The sequence below is a fragment of the Acanthochromis polyacanthus genome, chromosome 16 (assembly GCF_021347895.1).
Source record: "Acanthochromis polyacanthus isolate Apoly-LR-REF ecotype Palm Island chromosome 16, KAUST_Apoly_ChrSc, whole genome shotgun sequence".
Lineage (NCBI taxonomy): Eukaryota > Metazoa > Chordata > Actinopteri > Pomacentridae > Acanthochromis > Acanthochromis polyacanthus.
In genome coordinates this window covers 13,811,983-13,829,672 of record NC_067128.1, presented here as the reverse complement: position 1 = coordinate 13,829,672, position 17,690 = coordinate 13,811,983, and the positions used below count along the sequence as shown (strand labels likewise).

The 17,690-nt window shown below is 39.7% G+C and overlaps 1 protein-coding gene across 1 annotated transcript in view; it reads right to left on the bottom strand.

Moving 5' to 3' along the window:
- The window catches only part of LOC110958029 (interphotoreceptor matrix proteoglycan 2-like), a 69,506-nt gene that overhangs the window by 48,685 nt on the left and 3,131 nt on the right, over nucleotides 1–17,690 (bottom strand). The window contains exons 2-3 of the mRNA XM_051937033.1: nucleotides 16,774–16,995; nucleotides 11,783–11,949 (exon numbers count right to left, since the gene is read on the bottom strand). Of these exons, the coding sequence (XP_051792993.1) occupies nucleotides 11,783–11,949; nucleotides 16,774–16,995 (389 nt within the window). The remainder of the gene's footprint in view (nucleotides 1–11,782; nucleotides 11,950–16,773; nucleotides 16,996–17,690) is intronic.

The window sequence follows — 17,690 nt, the reverse complement described above, 5'->3', positions numbered from 1 at the left end:
TGAATCATGTCGACATGGAGCAGAATCTCTGAGGAAGAATTCAACGTCTCATCAAATACTGAGAGCAAAGGGAGATTAAATGCACCACAATTTCCTTTCCGAGGAGGTCTAAATGTCTCTCGTCAGACAAGAAAAGGAAGAAAAACAGAAAGGAGAGCGAGAATAAATCCAGAGCAGGGAAGGAGGATGGAAGTACAGAACCTGAAGGAAGAGAAAAAAGGTGGGGCAGGCAAACGTTCGCTCTGAATAGAGGCAGAGAGAATGTACAAAGTCGCACAATAAATATACTCAAGTAAAATAAAGGAAACCCCAAACTACACTAAAGGACAGGAAATGTAGTTGCACTTTTGTTACCACAAAAGTAATAAATTGTCCTGAAACATGTGCTCCACACAGTACAGAATCACCACTGGTACACACATGCTTCAGTGAGACTGTGACTCATGGCTCCTCCCTGCATATTCAACACTTACACAAAGACATGTATGGGGTGAAAAGAGTAATGACCTCCTCCGATAAAACCAGTGACAGTAAAAACTCAAATCATACTGGTAATTTCAGATGTCAGTCTGCAATTTTAGCAAAATGACAGCATTTTCACTGAACCTGCATCTGGAACATCTTTAAAGGAATTCAATGTCAAACGTCAAGTAAGGCTTTTTATCTTTCTTCAGCCAAACTAAAATGAACTCCTTCAATACAAACCCAGTCATCACAGTTGCAGACAGGAGAAAGCAGTAATTATCTGTGGAAAGACATGATGCACTGCTGCAACCATCTGCTGCTGCTGGTAAACACACACACACACACACACACACACACACACACACACACACACACACACACACACACACACACACACACACACACACACACACACACACACACACACACACACAGGAGACTGAACTCTAGACAAACAGGAACAGAACCAGCTGGATGACCGGTAAATAAGTGCAGCAGGTAAACTCTCCTCACTGTTTGGGAGCTGTTAGTGAAACTGCAGAGACTCCATCCTGAGCGTAGAAGGTCATGTGATCAATCTCGTCAACACATTTACAAACTTGCACATTCTCAAGGTTTTTGCAAGGTTGGTTTTCCAAAGTTACTCCTTTTTGTTTTCACTGACTTCCAGGCAGCCACTGTTTTTCTGTTTTAATAAACTTTAGAAAGTAACTTGTAAATAAATGAAATATTGCTTTAGGTTGCTGCTGACCTTCCCTGAGCAGTTTATGTTTTTAGCCCAGTTTGGTTCTGATATTTCCTTAAAAAATATCTGAAACCCTCTAAAAAATATTTCACTTAAATTAGGTGCAAGTTTGGTCATTGCCAAAAAACACATATCTTATGGGTGTGGACTTTTTTCTTATCATTCCAGTTAACTTAAAAAATTGCTGCAGTCTCCACTAAAGTTTGGATAAAGTTTGGTCATGAGGGCCTTTTGGGTAGCACACTGCTGTCCAGCTGCTCATTATCAAAAACCATCCATCTGGTGTCTGACCTGCACTGCAGGATGAGTTGATACCTCCCTGCAACCTTTTCTACAGTATTCCTAAAAAAAAAAAATTAAGTAAAATCTCTCTTTATTTCCACTGGCATCATTAGCTGCTGCTACTTCTCTAAAAATCTGGTTGTGGAGGCAGCAGTCTAATCACAGCAACCAAGGTGTCCTGAACCTTGGCCACTTGTTCCAGCCTGTCCTGGGGGATTCCAAAGCATTCCTAGACCAGAAGAGACATATAATCCCTCAAGCTTAATCTGGGTCTGTCCTGTGGTCTCTTCCCAGTTGGATATGCCTGAAATACCTCCATAGGGAGTGTCCAGGTGGCATCCTGGTCACATGCCTGAACCACCTCGGTGGGCTGCTTTCAACGTCGATGAGCTCCATTTCCCCTCTAGGCAAAACCTAATGCATGCTGAAGGTCACAACCCAATGAGACACATGAAGTGGACACGACTGGACACCGGTTCTGGTTTGAAATATTATCCATGAAGACGATAGGAACATAAGAGCCAACACTGCACAGAAAATGTGTCTAACATACTGAGAGGTGAGCAGATATGGATCTATCTACTTCATAACATAAAATTATAAATACTGTTTGACCTAGGCGTAAATTAACCGTGACGTCACCCGTTGGTTTCAACGCCGAGAAAATGAAGCCCGGATTTTGCTACTTCCTGGTCGCCGTTTTGGATTTTTTGGAGCCAGTGACGTAAAAAGCGTCATCAAACAGACTGGACTGGAGAGCAACTAGGGGCAGGACTGGCTGAGGACTCTCTTATCCCGCCCACATTTTACCGCAGAGGCTTCTGTTGCTGTCTATCAAGTATAGCCACGCCCCCTGGCTCCACCAACTTTAACGATTTATATAAAATTCAGTACTGATTTATTTTAAGATCGGCCACCTGATCTCTCATTTTGACCATGAAAACTAACGGGGAAAAAATCCTGAGCTGTAGAAAATCAGTCTATCAAATTTTATTTTTTCCAAAAATGAATTGGGGTCTATGAAGAAAAAGCTTTTTGGAGTCAACCCCAGCGGACGGTGTGATATTGCAAGTTTTTGACACTTCCGGGTGGGCTTCAATTCTGGAGCCAGATGCTATGTCCACTATATATACAGTCTATGGTTTGACCATCTGTGTGCATTTAAGTAAAGGCACATATCCACATTTGGTACATTTTGTTAGATAAATATAGACTTTGGTGCTCTGTAAATTAGAATCCACAAACCAGTTTTGTGTGCAGACATTTTATTTAGGCAAAACTGTGGCATCATCATTTATACAGATGTGGCTTTTTATGTTTTCCTCAAATGAAAGAATTAGCCAAAGTACTAGAAAACCTTGACTATCAGATGTAAAAGTTATAGACTGAAAGGGAGACAATCTTTCAAATAAAAAAGTCTGATGTCGTGAATATGTACCTGTCTAGTGCTTGAATATGATACAATTGTTGCAGTTTCAAACATAATTTAAAAAAATAAAATAACATCCCCCCCGCAACCCTAGTGAGGATAAAGCGGTGTATAGAGAATGAATGGATGGATAAAATAACATCCTGTACTAAATGAAAAAAGATTAGACATTATTGGGTAAAACAGTTCCATGCCTCAGATTTGTTGTCAATTAATCTTTTGCATTCATTTAATACTCTTTATGTCCCCTTGATAATTTCCATAATAACAATAATGTCATGGCTGAGCTGTAAAACATCTCAGTCCTCAGGATCACCTTCATAGCATGCTTAAATAAACTGAAAACAATGGCCGCCTGGATATTAAGGACTAAATCTCAATACAAAATTTTGTAATTTGGTTGGTAATAATGTAAAGAAACTGTAATTTGTAATTATTGGTATAAAACATACACCACCATCACAATGAGAGAAAATATTTCTTAAGGAAAACAATGAGTAAAAAAAAAAATCAATAAAAGGCAAGTGGATGAAAATCAAACAAATACCATCAGCTTTATGAGTTTTTGATAGAAGGCACATCCACTTAACTGCTGCAGTGAAGCCCTTCACAGCAGTGTCGTGCAGCTGGAAGGTGGTCAGCAGTGTTTATTGGTAAACGCATCTTTAAAGTGTACATATTGCAGGTTGAAAAGGAAGATGGAGGGGCATAATCCATAAAATACTGCAGGAGAACAAGTGGTCAAATGTGACATTTTAAGCCACTGAGTCTCATCAAAAAGCTCCAGCCTCCTTTAACTTGTTGCAGTAGATAAAAGTGCGACCAAATACCTAAAATGTAAATGTAAGTGCTTGTCAGTACCTCCTCAAGCTCCTCAGCAGGCTGGGTCAGATCGAGGGTGGGGCTTGTAGAGGCACTCGTGGGGCTAAGGATGGCAGTGCTGGCGTAAACTGTTGGGGCCGGAGATGGGGCGACGGTTTGAACCTCCGGACCTGAAGCAACACAAAAGTGAACAGTAATGCTGTGAGAAAAACCGTGTGCTGAGCTCAATATGGCAGCATCTGCTGAGTGTGTACTTATAAATAAAGACACAGGACACGTCTGGAGTGTCTATTATGGTAGAACTGATGCTTGTGGACAACTTACAGTCTAACAGTTGATAGTAATAAACTCAGTGTAAGGATACGACTCATTTCATGCAACAATAACTTCATAGAGCCTATATCTGTGAGCGTAGGTACAAAAACCAATATAGAGTCATGTACGGTTAATGGTACAAGAACACAAAATGATAGGACACATTCTGCATCAGATGATGACAAATCACTACATATCAACATTATGTATACATAACACTATCAGAATAAAAATAGAACTACTACCAGATGCTCATTAAATGTTTACCTGCTATCTCAGGGAGCTTCTGTGTCGGTGCAGGAGGCACTACTCCTCTGTACAAGACAGAAAAAGTAGTGCAAGTAATCACTAACTTCACCTTTTACAAATGTGATCATGTTGCTCTTAATGTGGATTACAAACAGGGTGAAAACAGACATTTACTTAACATCTCTAGCGCTATGTTGCTTTTGAAAATTTCCACCCAAAACAACATCCCCAAATTTATTCAGTAACAGCCAACAGCTGGACCAGAGACACTATGAATTTTGAAATACAATAACTCTCTGTGCATCCATTACCAGGCCAAAGTGGGATCTAAAAAAACACAAACATTGACTAAATGTAAAGCAACAGAAATGACCACAACAAAGCTGAATGTATGTTAATCACAGTAGCACAGGCCTCTTCATTCAGTGTGCAACCTTCAAAGACTAGCAGCGGGTTAACAACAGATACAGCCTGGTCTCAGTACAGGGACTTCCAGAGTGGAAAGAGTTAAACCTCTGGCACAGCTGTGTTGTTGCACTCACAGAAATCTCACAGCTTACTGCCAAAAACTGCGTGAGATGAAATATTAATTTATCCTCTTAAAACATTTAGTACCATTTTGCTACCTGATTCCACCTACTTGTCACTTGTTATATTATGGGTCTACAGTGATACAGGCTGGATTCAGTTCTAACCATCATCATGGTTAACATTGTTTTCATTAGGATGATGATTAAGATACCATGATTCAAACTACAGAATGACTGATTCAAGCATACACAAAGTTTTGACGCTCGAACAATTCATGCTGGGCAGAGTGGGTGAACTTAAAATGACCTGAAGTTAGCACAACTCATGTTTATAAGTATTAAAATGGTCTGAAAGATATCAGGATGAGGTGGTTTCACAACATTTCTGCATGTTCAGCAGTGTTCATAAGGAACAGCCTTGTGAGAAATGACAAGATTCTTTTGAAGTTTAACACAAACGCCATTAATGGGGATCTAAATGTTGTTAATTATGACAAATTAATCTTGTATAACTTGCCTTGTACTTCTGTCTAGAGTAATCAAAACTTCATTATGAAGACAAAAGCACTATGAGTTGAAACACTGATGAATAGATCAATGAATGAAAATGATGAATCACAGGAATAAAAAGTTGTCTGAATTATAGTCCCAACATTGTGCTTGATCCATTTGATGTAAACTTATGACAGGAATGTTGAAAATGTTAGAAAAACTACATTTAAAGAACCCCAGGTGAGACTGATTACATTGACAAACTAATTAAAAAAACAGCTTACAAGTAACAAAAAAAAATCTGGATTGTCCATTAAATTTATACAAGTGAAGACACCTGATGTGATTGAGATTTTCTTTCTAAAATACCAAAATATCACATTTTTACACACACACAGTCACTTTAGGCAAATTACGTTAGATTGTAAATAAACAACCTGCTTGACCATATACAGTGGTATGAAAAGTTTGGGCACCCCTGATAATTTTCAAGATTTTCCTTTATAAGTCATTGGTTGTTCAGATCAGCAATTTCAGTTAAATATATCATATAGCAGACCAACACAGTGATATTTGAGAAGTGAAATGAAGTTTATAGGATTTACAGGAAGTGTGCAATAATTATTTAAACAAAAGTAGGCAGGTTCAACTTTTTCATACCACTGTAAGCATTACCATAAACTTTGTACCATTTATTTTTCTCTATCGTCTTGAGTCTATCTCTCCAATCAGTTACATATTACATATTGCAAAGTGACTGTTTGCTTTACACGTCACACTATACTTCACAGGTCATAGAAAGGGACGAGGCGAATACCGATCGCGTGTCATCGTGCGACATCGTGCGACATCGTGCGACATCGTCCAACGTGGGCTGGGGATCCGAATATTCGGATCTCAAAATAAATATTCAGGTCCAGCCCTAATACTATCATATGGCTATATTGTGACCTTGGCTCTCTGATTGAAGAGAATATCTCTCTATCCAGTTACATATTTTCTATGTACGGGGAATGACCCTCCTGTTCATCAGGGTACGTGGATACTTCTTTAAGACACAACGACCACGTACAACAGGTTACCTATCAATCACCTGTGCTGGCGTTCACTGATAGCTTTGATCAAAACATGCCAATGTGAGCTCAGTGAGGAAGGTATGAAATTTCCAAAGTGTCCCATTTGAGAGAGGCAATCGCTGGGATCATGGCAAATGGGGCCAAAGAGGAGCCTCCAAAATCAATTTCACTTCAGTAGCTTGAAAGCACAGAAGGCTCAAAGCACACTATAGAGCCACATGTTTGCCAGAGCGTCCCACCCCAAAGGTGTGTGATCATGAGGGAAAAGAAGAGTCAACAATGTGCTGACTCTCTGGAACTGAGAAGATTGAACCATTGCCCTGACAAAGCGACATAAAGTCTCCTTAACCCCCTGATGCCAGAGTCACTACTCCCCTGGAAGTGGAGTCTCTCTCAACATGACTTCTGCTGCCGTGTTCAGAGTTTTCGGCATGTAACTCAGAGTAAGCAGAAGAGGGGGTGAACCTTCTGCCACAGTGTAGTTGCCAGCCTGCTTATTGATAGGTGCTGCAGCCACTGTACTGGCTTTCCTGGCAATGATGTGGTGACCTTACAACCTTGGCACAAACTGCCAGAGAGCAAGGAGCTCTATGCTGCAGGATGTTACACACTGGGTCACTGAACTGCAAATCCAGATCCTGTTGAACCCACAGATACTACTGACCATGCTTCAGCCTGCTGGGGAGGCATCTGTGAAGAAAAGCTAGGAGTGGACCACGGGTCCTAGAGCACTTTCCATTGTTGGCTGAATCCCTCCATCAGCAGAGGAGTAGCAAATCCCCCAAGAACCACTACATGGGGTCTAGAGAGACCCCATGTAGACAAAGCTTGAAGTTCAGCAAACACCTTTGGATAGGCTGCATGAACAGGACAGGGAGAAAGGTGCTTTGCATCATGCCAGTCATTAGTCCTTTGAGCAAAGACAGAGACCCTAGTTGATCTAAGAATGTAGTCAGAAGAGACTAAGGCAGGATTAGGTCTGCCACTTTTCTGGAGCCCAGAAATTAATTTACCTCCAAAAGTCTAGAACCAAGCTCAGAAATGTTGTCGTCTGGTGTTGCCACAGACCAAACTTTACAATGTCATCTGCATTTAGACCAAATATAGGTAAAAGGTCCATGTTAAGTTTCAGTCAACAGTCTCAGTCTCCCTGCTGGGGCTGTGACAGCCAAATGTGGTGTCTAGCAACCCAACAATATGCTAACGCTCTGTCTGCACTTTAATAATAGAGAAGACATGTGAAGAGCCATGCAAAGCTAATCCACCATACTCAAACCTTCCAACATCTGACAATGCAGGTAATGAAGGTGGAGTGACAGAATGGGCTCCATGGTTAGCCAAATGGACCTGCATAGCCATAGCTGTGTTTCGTCTACCAAGCAGGCCATCCATACTGGTGTAGTTCCTGTCAGGGCAGGTGTCTATGCCCAGAATGGAGCTGCTAGTGCATTAAACAGTTTACACATCGAGTCTCAGGCATGAGAGAGGAGAAACACCAATGCTGCTGTGGGGGTGCACCTACACATCCTCCTCAAACTGGTAGGGAGGAGGTTCCACCAAGTTTTCAGAGACTCTCAGGACACTGGTTGTCCTGCCAATAACCTTACTGAAATTGCTGCCCACAGGACAAGTCACTGTCTTTGGAAGAGAAGAGGCCCTCTACATCCACATCTTCCTGCTCTTCTTCTTCTTACTCAGCCACCTCCAATTCTGGAGTGGGAGTAGAAAGGGAGTTAGTATGAGGCTGGACTGCTATGGTCTCCACAATAGGGTGGGCTAGGTGTCTTGCCAAATCCCTGAACACTCTCCTTTGTTTTCTTTAGAGGCCTCCATCTTTATTTTCATTTTTGCTCTGTGAAGTGCAGAAAAATGGGGAACATGCACACTTCACCCCAAAAATTGGGCTTCTCTGGTACATGCAGACACAGGAAACAATGCGGTGGTACTCACTTCCTTGCTTCTCTGTTTACAATCAACTATGTGGAAATTCAGTTAGCTTCATGCCAAGTTAAGTTTGTGGAGTAAGCTGTCTAAGGGAAGGAGTTGATATGGAACTCAGAGAACTGAGATCATATGCACATGTTAAAGGGAGAGAAAGCAATGGACGAGACAACCACCGTGAGCCAATGTGAAAGTCTGCGCCCAGCACCAGGTCCCACCGAATGCGTTGGGTGCACCACAGCAATACGATTTAGCAGCATTCAGGTGTCGGCAGAGATTCCAGACACGGCGGAGGAAAGTTTCCTCACTTTCTGTTTAGCCAACCGGGCAGAGCATGTTAACTCACGAACCCATGAGCAATATGCCAGTAACAATCACAGTCATGATTAACGCCAGATGCTGGCTTGACTGGATTTATTTCAGCTGTTAGCTGCTGTTAGTCAAGCACGTGAGCTGCACCACAGCAATACATCGGTATTGGGGATCACAGTCGTGATGAAGGCCTGATGTTGGCTCCACTGGGCTGAAACTGAGTTGTACTCTTACCTCTGTTAGCCGACGTGAAAGTGTGTGCTCAGCACAGGTCCCACTGAGTACGGTAGCTATACCACAGAAATACGCTGATATTGGGACTACAGCCACAGGAGCCAGAGAGACAAAAGAAAACATCTAACAAAATCTGAACAGGTAAACAGCAATCCAAAGAGACTGCCTGCAGACAGATGGCAAAACCTTAACAACTAAGCGGGTATATGCAGTAACCCACACACATACTGTACATACAGAAAATTTTGAAAATAGTACGGACTGTCACACTGCACCCTGCCTGAGTGGAAATCAAACAATCAGTGAATTCACACCAGCACAGGTGCTTTATAGGTAACCTGTGGGGCGCAACCGGGCAAACCAGTGCGTCTAAAAGAAGCATCCATGTACCCTGATGTACAAGGGGAAGATTCCTCACACAGTTAAAATATTTAAATGGGTGGAGAGATAGTCTCTTCATTCAGAGAGTCAAGGTTACAATATAGCCATACAACATCAAATGGCGAACAGTATCTGAAGAAGTAAGTCACTGTACTTATTGAATAAACTTTTTTTTTAGGACCATCCATTCACTGTGCAGGAGTTTTTTTTGGCCTATGTGCCGGACAACACAATGGGATATGCATAAAATACTACAAGGCACTGCTTTATAAATGGCATCAAACTGTGTAAGTCTTTTTTATTAAATATCCTCATAACTTATCTCTAAATATTGGAAATATTAACTACTTTTTTAGGAAATTATGGCTAAAGTTTACTGTGACCTTTGCAATAAAGTGTGACGTGTAAAGCGAACATTTTGTCAGCTGTTTCAGTGATATTTTGAACTCAGAGCAACTCTGAAAACAACTTTACTCAACAGTGTGCATCATGTTCATAGTATCTTTACACAGGTAATCAGACAGACAAACTAATACTACGATTGTCTGTCAGCCCTTACCTTGATGGAGGCCTCGCATCTCTCAGCCGGCTCATCCTCTGTAAAAAAACAAAACAAAAAAAAACAAACACAGTCATTTACTGCGTGTCGCACAATTCACGTCAGAGACAAACACTATCGCTCCACATCAGTTTAACACTTGTGCTGTGCTTATTTTGTTTGTGATAATGATGTAATGTCAGCGACTGCTGCGGCTGCTGCTCTTGCTGGAGGTCGTTTGTTTTTACGTTGACTGAGTGATTAATTGAGTCAATCACTTATTTTTTTGTTTACATCCAAGTTTTTTTTAAATTTAATGCAATTATGTGCAAATTACCTGCTGTGCTTTAAAAATACATTTTACTGCAGCTGTCTGTGAGGTCTTCAGGGAGGTTTACAAACCTTCCGGCCATAAAACCCATTAAATATCCACAGTTTAATTTTAAAAACGGCTGTGAATGTTAATGAAAAAAAGTTTCTCCTCCGAGTTGCTTTTTTAATGGGATCCTAAATAGTCTCTAACATGCAGGAAGTTTTGTTATTTTATTTCTGACAACAATACTCATCACATTTATTGTCAGTATTTAAGCAGTTTCTTTCTGCCCTGGTGTTCAACAGAAACATGAAGATATTATTTGTCATAAGTCTTAAGATATTGAAAATGTTTTCTATGTACTTGCTGATAAAAGAGCCTACGTGGTGACTTACAGACACAACAGATGCAGTGGTGGTGAATGTTTACTGATGGATTTACAACACAACTGCACACTAACCAACTAAAACAACGATCCCTGTGTGGCATCTGGATGTTTTCAAGTTGCGATAATGTGAATCATACTTGGAAGGTCACAAAATCACTGTCTCCATGTCCTCAAACTAGTTTTAATGGTGAGCCTACTACTGTAAACAGAACAATTTAACAATCAGAATTTCTACAGTATCGTTTATGAAAGGCTCAGTTTAGAAGGCTAGGTGGGGTGAGTTTACCTGCACTTAGCACCTTAGTGATTTTCAAGTCTGGAGAAAATGTGGGTAATTTTTCAGCCCATACCCGGTGCAAATGACAGCCACAACTACCTGTGTTTTTGCATGCTTGCTTCTTCTTCGATGATTTGAATCCTGTGTTCATATTTTAATGTGAATCTCCGAGTTTTTTTTCTCCTGCTGCCTTTTATCAGCTCAATGTGACACGCTTTTATGTTAAAATTGAGAAAGTCAAAGATAATCTTTCCAGGTGATGCGAACATATCAACATCAACATACATAATAGTCGTACTTAGGAATGAATACAACAGCAGAAAGAAATTAAAGTTGTTGGAAGAACTACACCCTATGTGTTCAGTAATTTGTTGCTCTAATGTCAACGTGAAGCAAGTGCAGCTGGCAGGAAAATCAGGAACAATTTACAGTTGGTTTTGTTTCTTTTATGGGATTTGTTGAAGAATAACAATAAAAACAGAATATCATGAGAATTCACTTCATGTGAAACTACTGTAAGCCATTAAACTCAAAAACCCAAATGCTGCCTTTCATGAAAATGAACTACAAGATATTTCCAGTATGTGTTCACTGCATATCCTCTGGTGTTTCACTGTGCAGCGAATTATGACAAAAATAGGTTTTTGACACATGAGGACAGAATTAGAATCAAAAGTTTAGTCATGAATCTATTTTTTCTAAACATAGCACTGCTTCCCGAGTGTTGTTATTCCTCCACCTCATACAAGTTTAAAATAAATGCACAGATGAACGACTGAAAGTTGTTTCCTTACATGCAGCCAAGAAATAGAATTTCAATATCACCACAAACACAATAGTTTATTTAGTTTAGGAGCAGACACTGCTGGGAAACCTTTGAAAAATGTTGACAGTCATTCAGCACAACTTGAAGGGCACAATAATATGTCTAAGAGCAGTGTGTGTCTGCTGAGACAGTGCTGACTGTTGTCTGGCCCGCTGTAGTTTTCTTACCTTGTGAATCATGCTCACGTGCTCCTCAGCGCTGCTGAAGTTTTTGGCGATGTCTGAGATACAGAGCGACTCGTGTTGACACGTGTGAACCCATCTCTGGTACTCGGCCGTCCCGGGGATCCTGTCAAAGAAGATCCTGAACGCCTCCCACACAGCCTCCTGACAAACTGACCAAACAAACAAACACAGGCTCTTAGTCGCTCAGCACTAAATACACTGTTGCTACACTGAGGAGCTCCTCCACACAGTAACAATCTGTTCTACATCGCAAAAAAATGAGTCTGTGACAGAATCCCTCTTTAGTGTAGAGTTTTCGCTGTACTATGTGCTGTGTGGCATTCAGCTGTTTGGATGAACAAACTTTGTTGGAAAGTCTGACCATGTGGAAAGAAACAAACGATTATTCCTCAGTGCAGATACGGGATATGTGGCATTATATATCACTTTCACCGTGTATTTAACAAAGCACTTGTTTAATTTGTTTATGTAATTAAAGGTTCATCAAAAGATCTTGCATTATTTCAAAAAGCAACAAGAGCTGGATCTCTAAAGATAGTAGGATAACTTTTACGTCCAACTTTAAAGTACCTAAAAACTCCTGTTCAAATCAAAGCCTTCAGCATTTACAGATTTGCATAATATACATAAGACTTTGATATATGTGAGCCAAAACAACAATGTGTGGTTCTGAGTCAATTTACCTTCAATCAATCGGGTAATAAGTCCATGTTAGACAAGGATACAAGTTGAAGTAAGATAAAGATTAAACTGGAGAAAGATAATAGATGAGACGAAGACAAAGATAAAAACAGATATTTGCATAATACATGTATCAGTGGAGATAAAAGTGAAGTTCAGGTTTGCATAATCATTCAGCAGACGGTGAGGCAGACTGACATTTACAAAGAATAAACTTCAATCCAGTAAGAAACACTGGCACGATGTGAGGCGGCACTGCAGTCCATAAATACTGTGAATATACAGTGTAGATGTGTCACAGGAGGCATCATTTACTTGCTGGAAAGTAGTGTGTCACTTTTAAAAAACAAAGACATACACAAACACAAAGGTCTGCTGCAGTATTGAACTGAATAGACTTTATCACAGAATTCAAGTTAATGCCTGTTCAGGACCATAAATATTAAAGAGAAATGAAAATATGAAAAGGGATAATAATGCTTACAGTCACTTATGAGTACATAAATCAATGAATTAATTTTTTTTTTTACCTCGCTTTTGCCAACATTTCCCAGATATTTGTAAATGTAATTCTTCATAATATAATTACTTATTTGACATAAACTTAACCCACCAGCGGAAAATTGAAGAGTAGACTGACCAATTATGAAATGTCAATAAAAATTAAGATCTAAATATCAAATGGTTTTGTTCATCAAGTTGTATCATTATTCAATAATGCCATTACTTCTCACAGCAGAAGTGTTTCTCTTATCTTATGTGAAATGAAACACTGACAAATACAGACCTCTCACTTGTAACTCAGTGCAAAAAAATTGTATACATTTCATTACCGAGATTTAAATCTTTTATTTTTCAATATGTTGCATGTTCACCTTTAGTCAAATCTCCTCTTAGTAGGTCCTAAGCCGTTTAGCAGCCGTGCAGCCCCAGATCATCACATTCCCACATCATTGTTGAGACTCTGCATTCACTTTGGTAGTTCTGACCAGGTTAACATGAAACAAGCTGGACCACATCTGAGCTGAACAAATTCATCATGGTCTCATCTGACCAAAGATGAGAAATATATAAAATATGACAGCAGCAAAATGACTGGTCAGAAACAGATGTGGCAAAAATCATGAAGATCTCCTGATGTGGTGTGGGAGGTACGAGAAGAGAGAGGCAAAGTAAATAAATGCTGTTGAACATTCACTAAGTAACATTAAAAAGAACATTTAACTAAATCCATATTTGGTGTGAGGAGGTAGATTGGAAAACTTCCCAGAGTTCTTCTGTTGATGCAGTCTGTGACAGTGTCTTCTTGTTATTCATGTAATCCAGACTGACTCCATGACGTTAAGATTAGGAGACAGTTTTTTTTTTATTATTCTCATTAGATGTTTGGCCTCGTTATCCTGCCACAAGATGAATCTGGGATGATCAGATGTCTCCCTTATGGGGTTGCGTCACTGATAACGATCCAAAGTGCCCAGGATTTTCACACAATACTGTATATGTTCGGCATTAAATACCCCTGGATCTACTTCGGGTTTACGGTTAAAAAAACCCTGAGCTTATGCTTCTGTGGTCAAAGAAAGCTCAGAGAACCTGCACAGCTTGGCAAACTTCTCTGACAGAAACAGGCTGAAAACCTGTGTGGAGGAGGTGAATGAGTCATGTCCATGACTCACTTCATTGCCTCTCAGTGGATCTACCGGTAGGTCAGATGCCTCAAGTGGAGATCATGTACCTGTGACACCCAGAGATCTGTCCTGGTCCCTCCACTCCCTCTCTCATTGTTCTATTTGCCCAACAATTTTTTGTCATTGTACTTGATGAGTTTAAGATGCTGCACTACAAATACAAATTGAAATTGTGTGAAAACTTTGTTTGCATAATATACACAAATAACAGCTAAACAAATCCCAGATGAACCCATACAGTTCTTATTTTACTTTGTTTTCTAACTGCACATGTGGTCAGTGAAAATCCAGTTTCTGTCAGGGTATCTGCTTGTTAAGGAATGTTAAAACTCAGACTTTTAAGACCTTTGAGGACAATCAAGATCTTGGAAAACACAAATATTTCTCTAATAAAATTTTTTTACTCATATCAACACAATCAGTCTCTTTGTCATCCACATTACTCTGATCAAACTACAGCTGTAGCACTATGTATAAGCTTCTAAAACACAATAAAACAAAGCATAATCTCATCTCATCTGTTGACTGTATCATTTTTAAAGAAAGGTGAATAAATGACATATTAGTTGTAGGCACAATTAAGGCTTTAATTTTGTATAAATTAATTTCAGGAAAAAGAGAGAAAAGTCTGACACACCGGCTGAGCGTTTAATTTGTTTAAACAATGGACAAATAATCTCTGTATGAGTGAAAAGAAAACTCTTTACCTGTTTTTTCCACTCACTTTTGTCAGTCAGCTTTTGTTATAACAGTGACCTGAGCCTCCAGTTAATAATTACCTCAGTAAGTAGCAGACTTTTACTGGACAAAGGCTCTGACAGCTGAATGTGTTTTCTACTGCACTGAATAATGTCTTTGATTTAAACGAAACGACAGGAACCCAAGTACTAACTGCTTCATTGATTTAGTGTCAATATCTTGCATGTAATTTCAGTCTTGGGTATAAAATGAATGAAGTCACACCGAGTCTTGCTCAGTAAATACTTTAGTTGATATAGTTTTTAATTTCATTTCATTTTATCTAGCTACTGAAAAGCTCATGAAGGTTTCCCGTTTTATTTCCAAATTTCCAGTGAGGTCTTGGTTTTCCAAAATAAACTTGCACAGACTTCTCATCATCACCGTGTGATAAAGTTGTGAGGAACAAATGTTTTGAAAACCGTCCCTGATTTCACATTCGATGATACTCTGACTAATCTGTGAAACATCTGTCACGCAAGAACCGACAAAACATGGGTGAGGATTTAGAAAAAGATTGCTCTTTACTGCAACAGTTTTACGAGAAACAAGTTCCTCACTAACTGGGCATTATATAGCGCAGCTTTCAGATTTATTGGCAACATCAAATATGTGAATGCAAAAAATGACATGTATTGCTGTTGTTTCAACTGTACTGTGGACAGATTAAAACTTATCTTCATTTATACAATTAAACTGAGATATGTCCAGTTGTGAAAAAACAAGTGTGGGAACAAAGGCATGTAAAATAAAAAAAAAAAAACACTATATTAGTTTATAATATTTTAATGGTTGATGTTTATGTAGGCTCACTTGGGACCTACATAAACATCGACACCACTATGGGAAATATGTGTGTTCAGTGCCCTATATGTTTGGAGACATGTAAATTAAAAACACCTTTTTTGTAGTTTGAGCTGCTGATCTGTAAGCAATTATTAAGCTTGATATAGCAGAAAGTAAATTACACCCCCTGTCAAAAGTTTTAGGACACTTTCTCATTCAAATAAAGTAGAACCTGTCCTACAACTTTTGACAGGTGGTGTATCTACCAAATTTGGTACACATATGCAGCACATCAGGCTGAACAAAAAAGTCAGTGGCAGCCACATTCCAAACCCAACAGGAAGTGAGCTATCTTGCATTGAATTTCAGATTTTGCCCATTTTTCATTTTTTTCTAGAGCAAACTCCTCCTAGGGGGAAACTCCAATTCACCTCAAATTCGGCCAGTACATGCAAGAGGCCTTAATGATCCAAAGTTATTAAAATCTTTTTCCAAAGTCAAAGGGCGTGTCTCTGGAATTTTGATGCTTCACCATGAAATTTCAAATGCTGTGTAAATGTCCTGAACATGCTCCAATCTGCCTGAAACTTTACATGTATGATCAGAGTCCTGCCCATATGATGAAATACACCCCCTGTCAAAAGTTTTAGGACAGGTTACTTTATTTGAATGAGACAGTGTCCTAAAGCTTAATAAGGTTAATAAGTATATACACTACCAGTGAAAAGTTTGGACACGTTTTCTCTTTCAGATGAATGAGAAAGTGCGTCCAAACTTTTCACTGGTAGTGTAAGTGAATTGTATGTTTCACTGCTGAGATGTCTGCCTAAAAACAGCAGGTTTATGAGCTGAGTCTCTCCTGTTAGAAACCATGCAAAGCTGGAAGAATCCAGGTAAACTAGACAGTAAGTATAGCTGTCTATGTGTGGCCTTAAGCAAAGCCAAATGTCAGTTTTCAGAGGTGGTAAAAGACTACAGTTACACCAAACAGGTAGTCTTTACAACTGCTTGAGCTCAAGTCAAAGTGATGTCTTTTAAATAAAGGCAAAACATTTCAAATAAATGAACAGAGATTCAGACCTCGGAGCTGGTAGTAAGCCTGGTGGCTGGCGAGGACTTGTTTGATGGTCTCTTGGGGGCAGATTCTGACTCCTGAGTGCAGGAACACCGACCTCTTGGATCGACGGCGTCCAAGTTCAAATCCTGAACCTTTGGTGTGTGTGGACGTCTTCAGCAGCTCCGCCAAGCGCACAGGCCCAACAGCCTCCGGGTTCACCCCCAAGTCCAGCCCAACGCCGCCCTCTGAGCAGAAAACAGAAATCAGTCAGTGACTGCAGACCAGGTCCTGGTCAGATCCAAATCCCGGGCATTTGTTTAGAGCCACAGATGGATTGTGTTTACAACAAAAAGGCAGCACAGCTAATGTCACGAGATTTACACGACATTTGAAAACAGTTGAAATTGGATTTAGTGTCATTTTCTGTCACTGGCAACAAAGACAGTTCTGCCTACTGTAAACCCAAGCAGTCTGGTACAAAAAGCAGCTTGAAAGAAACAGCACAAGTGTTTTACCAATTTTGTAGAGACATTTGAGCTGCTTGTGTAGTAGTAGAATAGTGAACGGAGATAAAATCCCAGCTGCTATCACAATGTTTATGGTGTTAATTTCAGTAGTTTTTCATGCCACATATGGCAAATGCTGCATTCAATAAACAGTTACCAGACTATAAAATACACATCACGCATGATCAGCTCTACAATGACGGTCTGGCATCACTACTGCAAAGACACTAACCAGCAGCTCTGTGACAAAACAGACCGTGTGCACAGCTGAAACGATTAATCAGAAAACCAGTGAATCAACAGAGAAACATTCAGTCACTGTTTGGTAATCAGTTATTTTTTTAACGCAACATGCCAAAATATTTGCTTGCTTCAGCTTAATTAGTGAGAAAATTCACAGCTTCTCTCTGTTTTTATTAAAGTAAACTGAATAT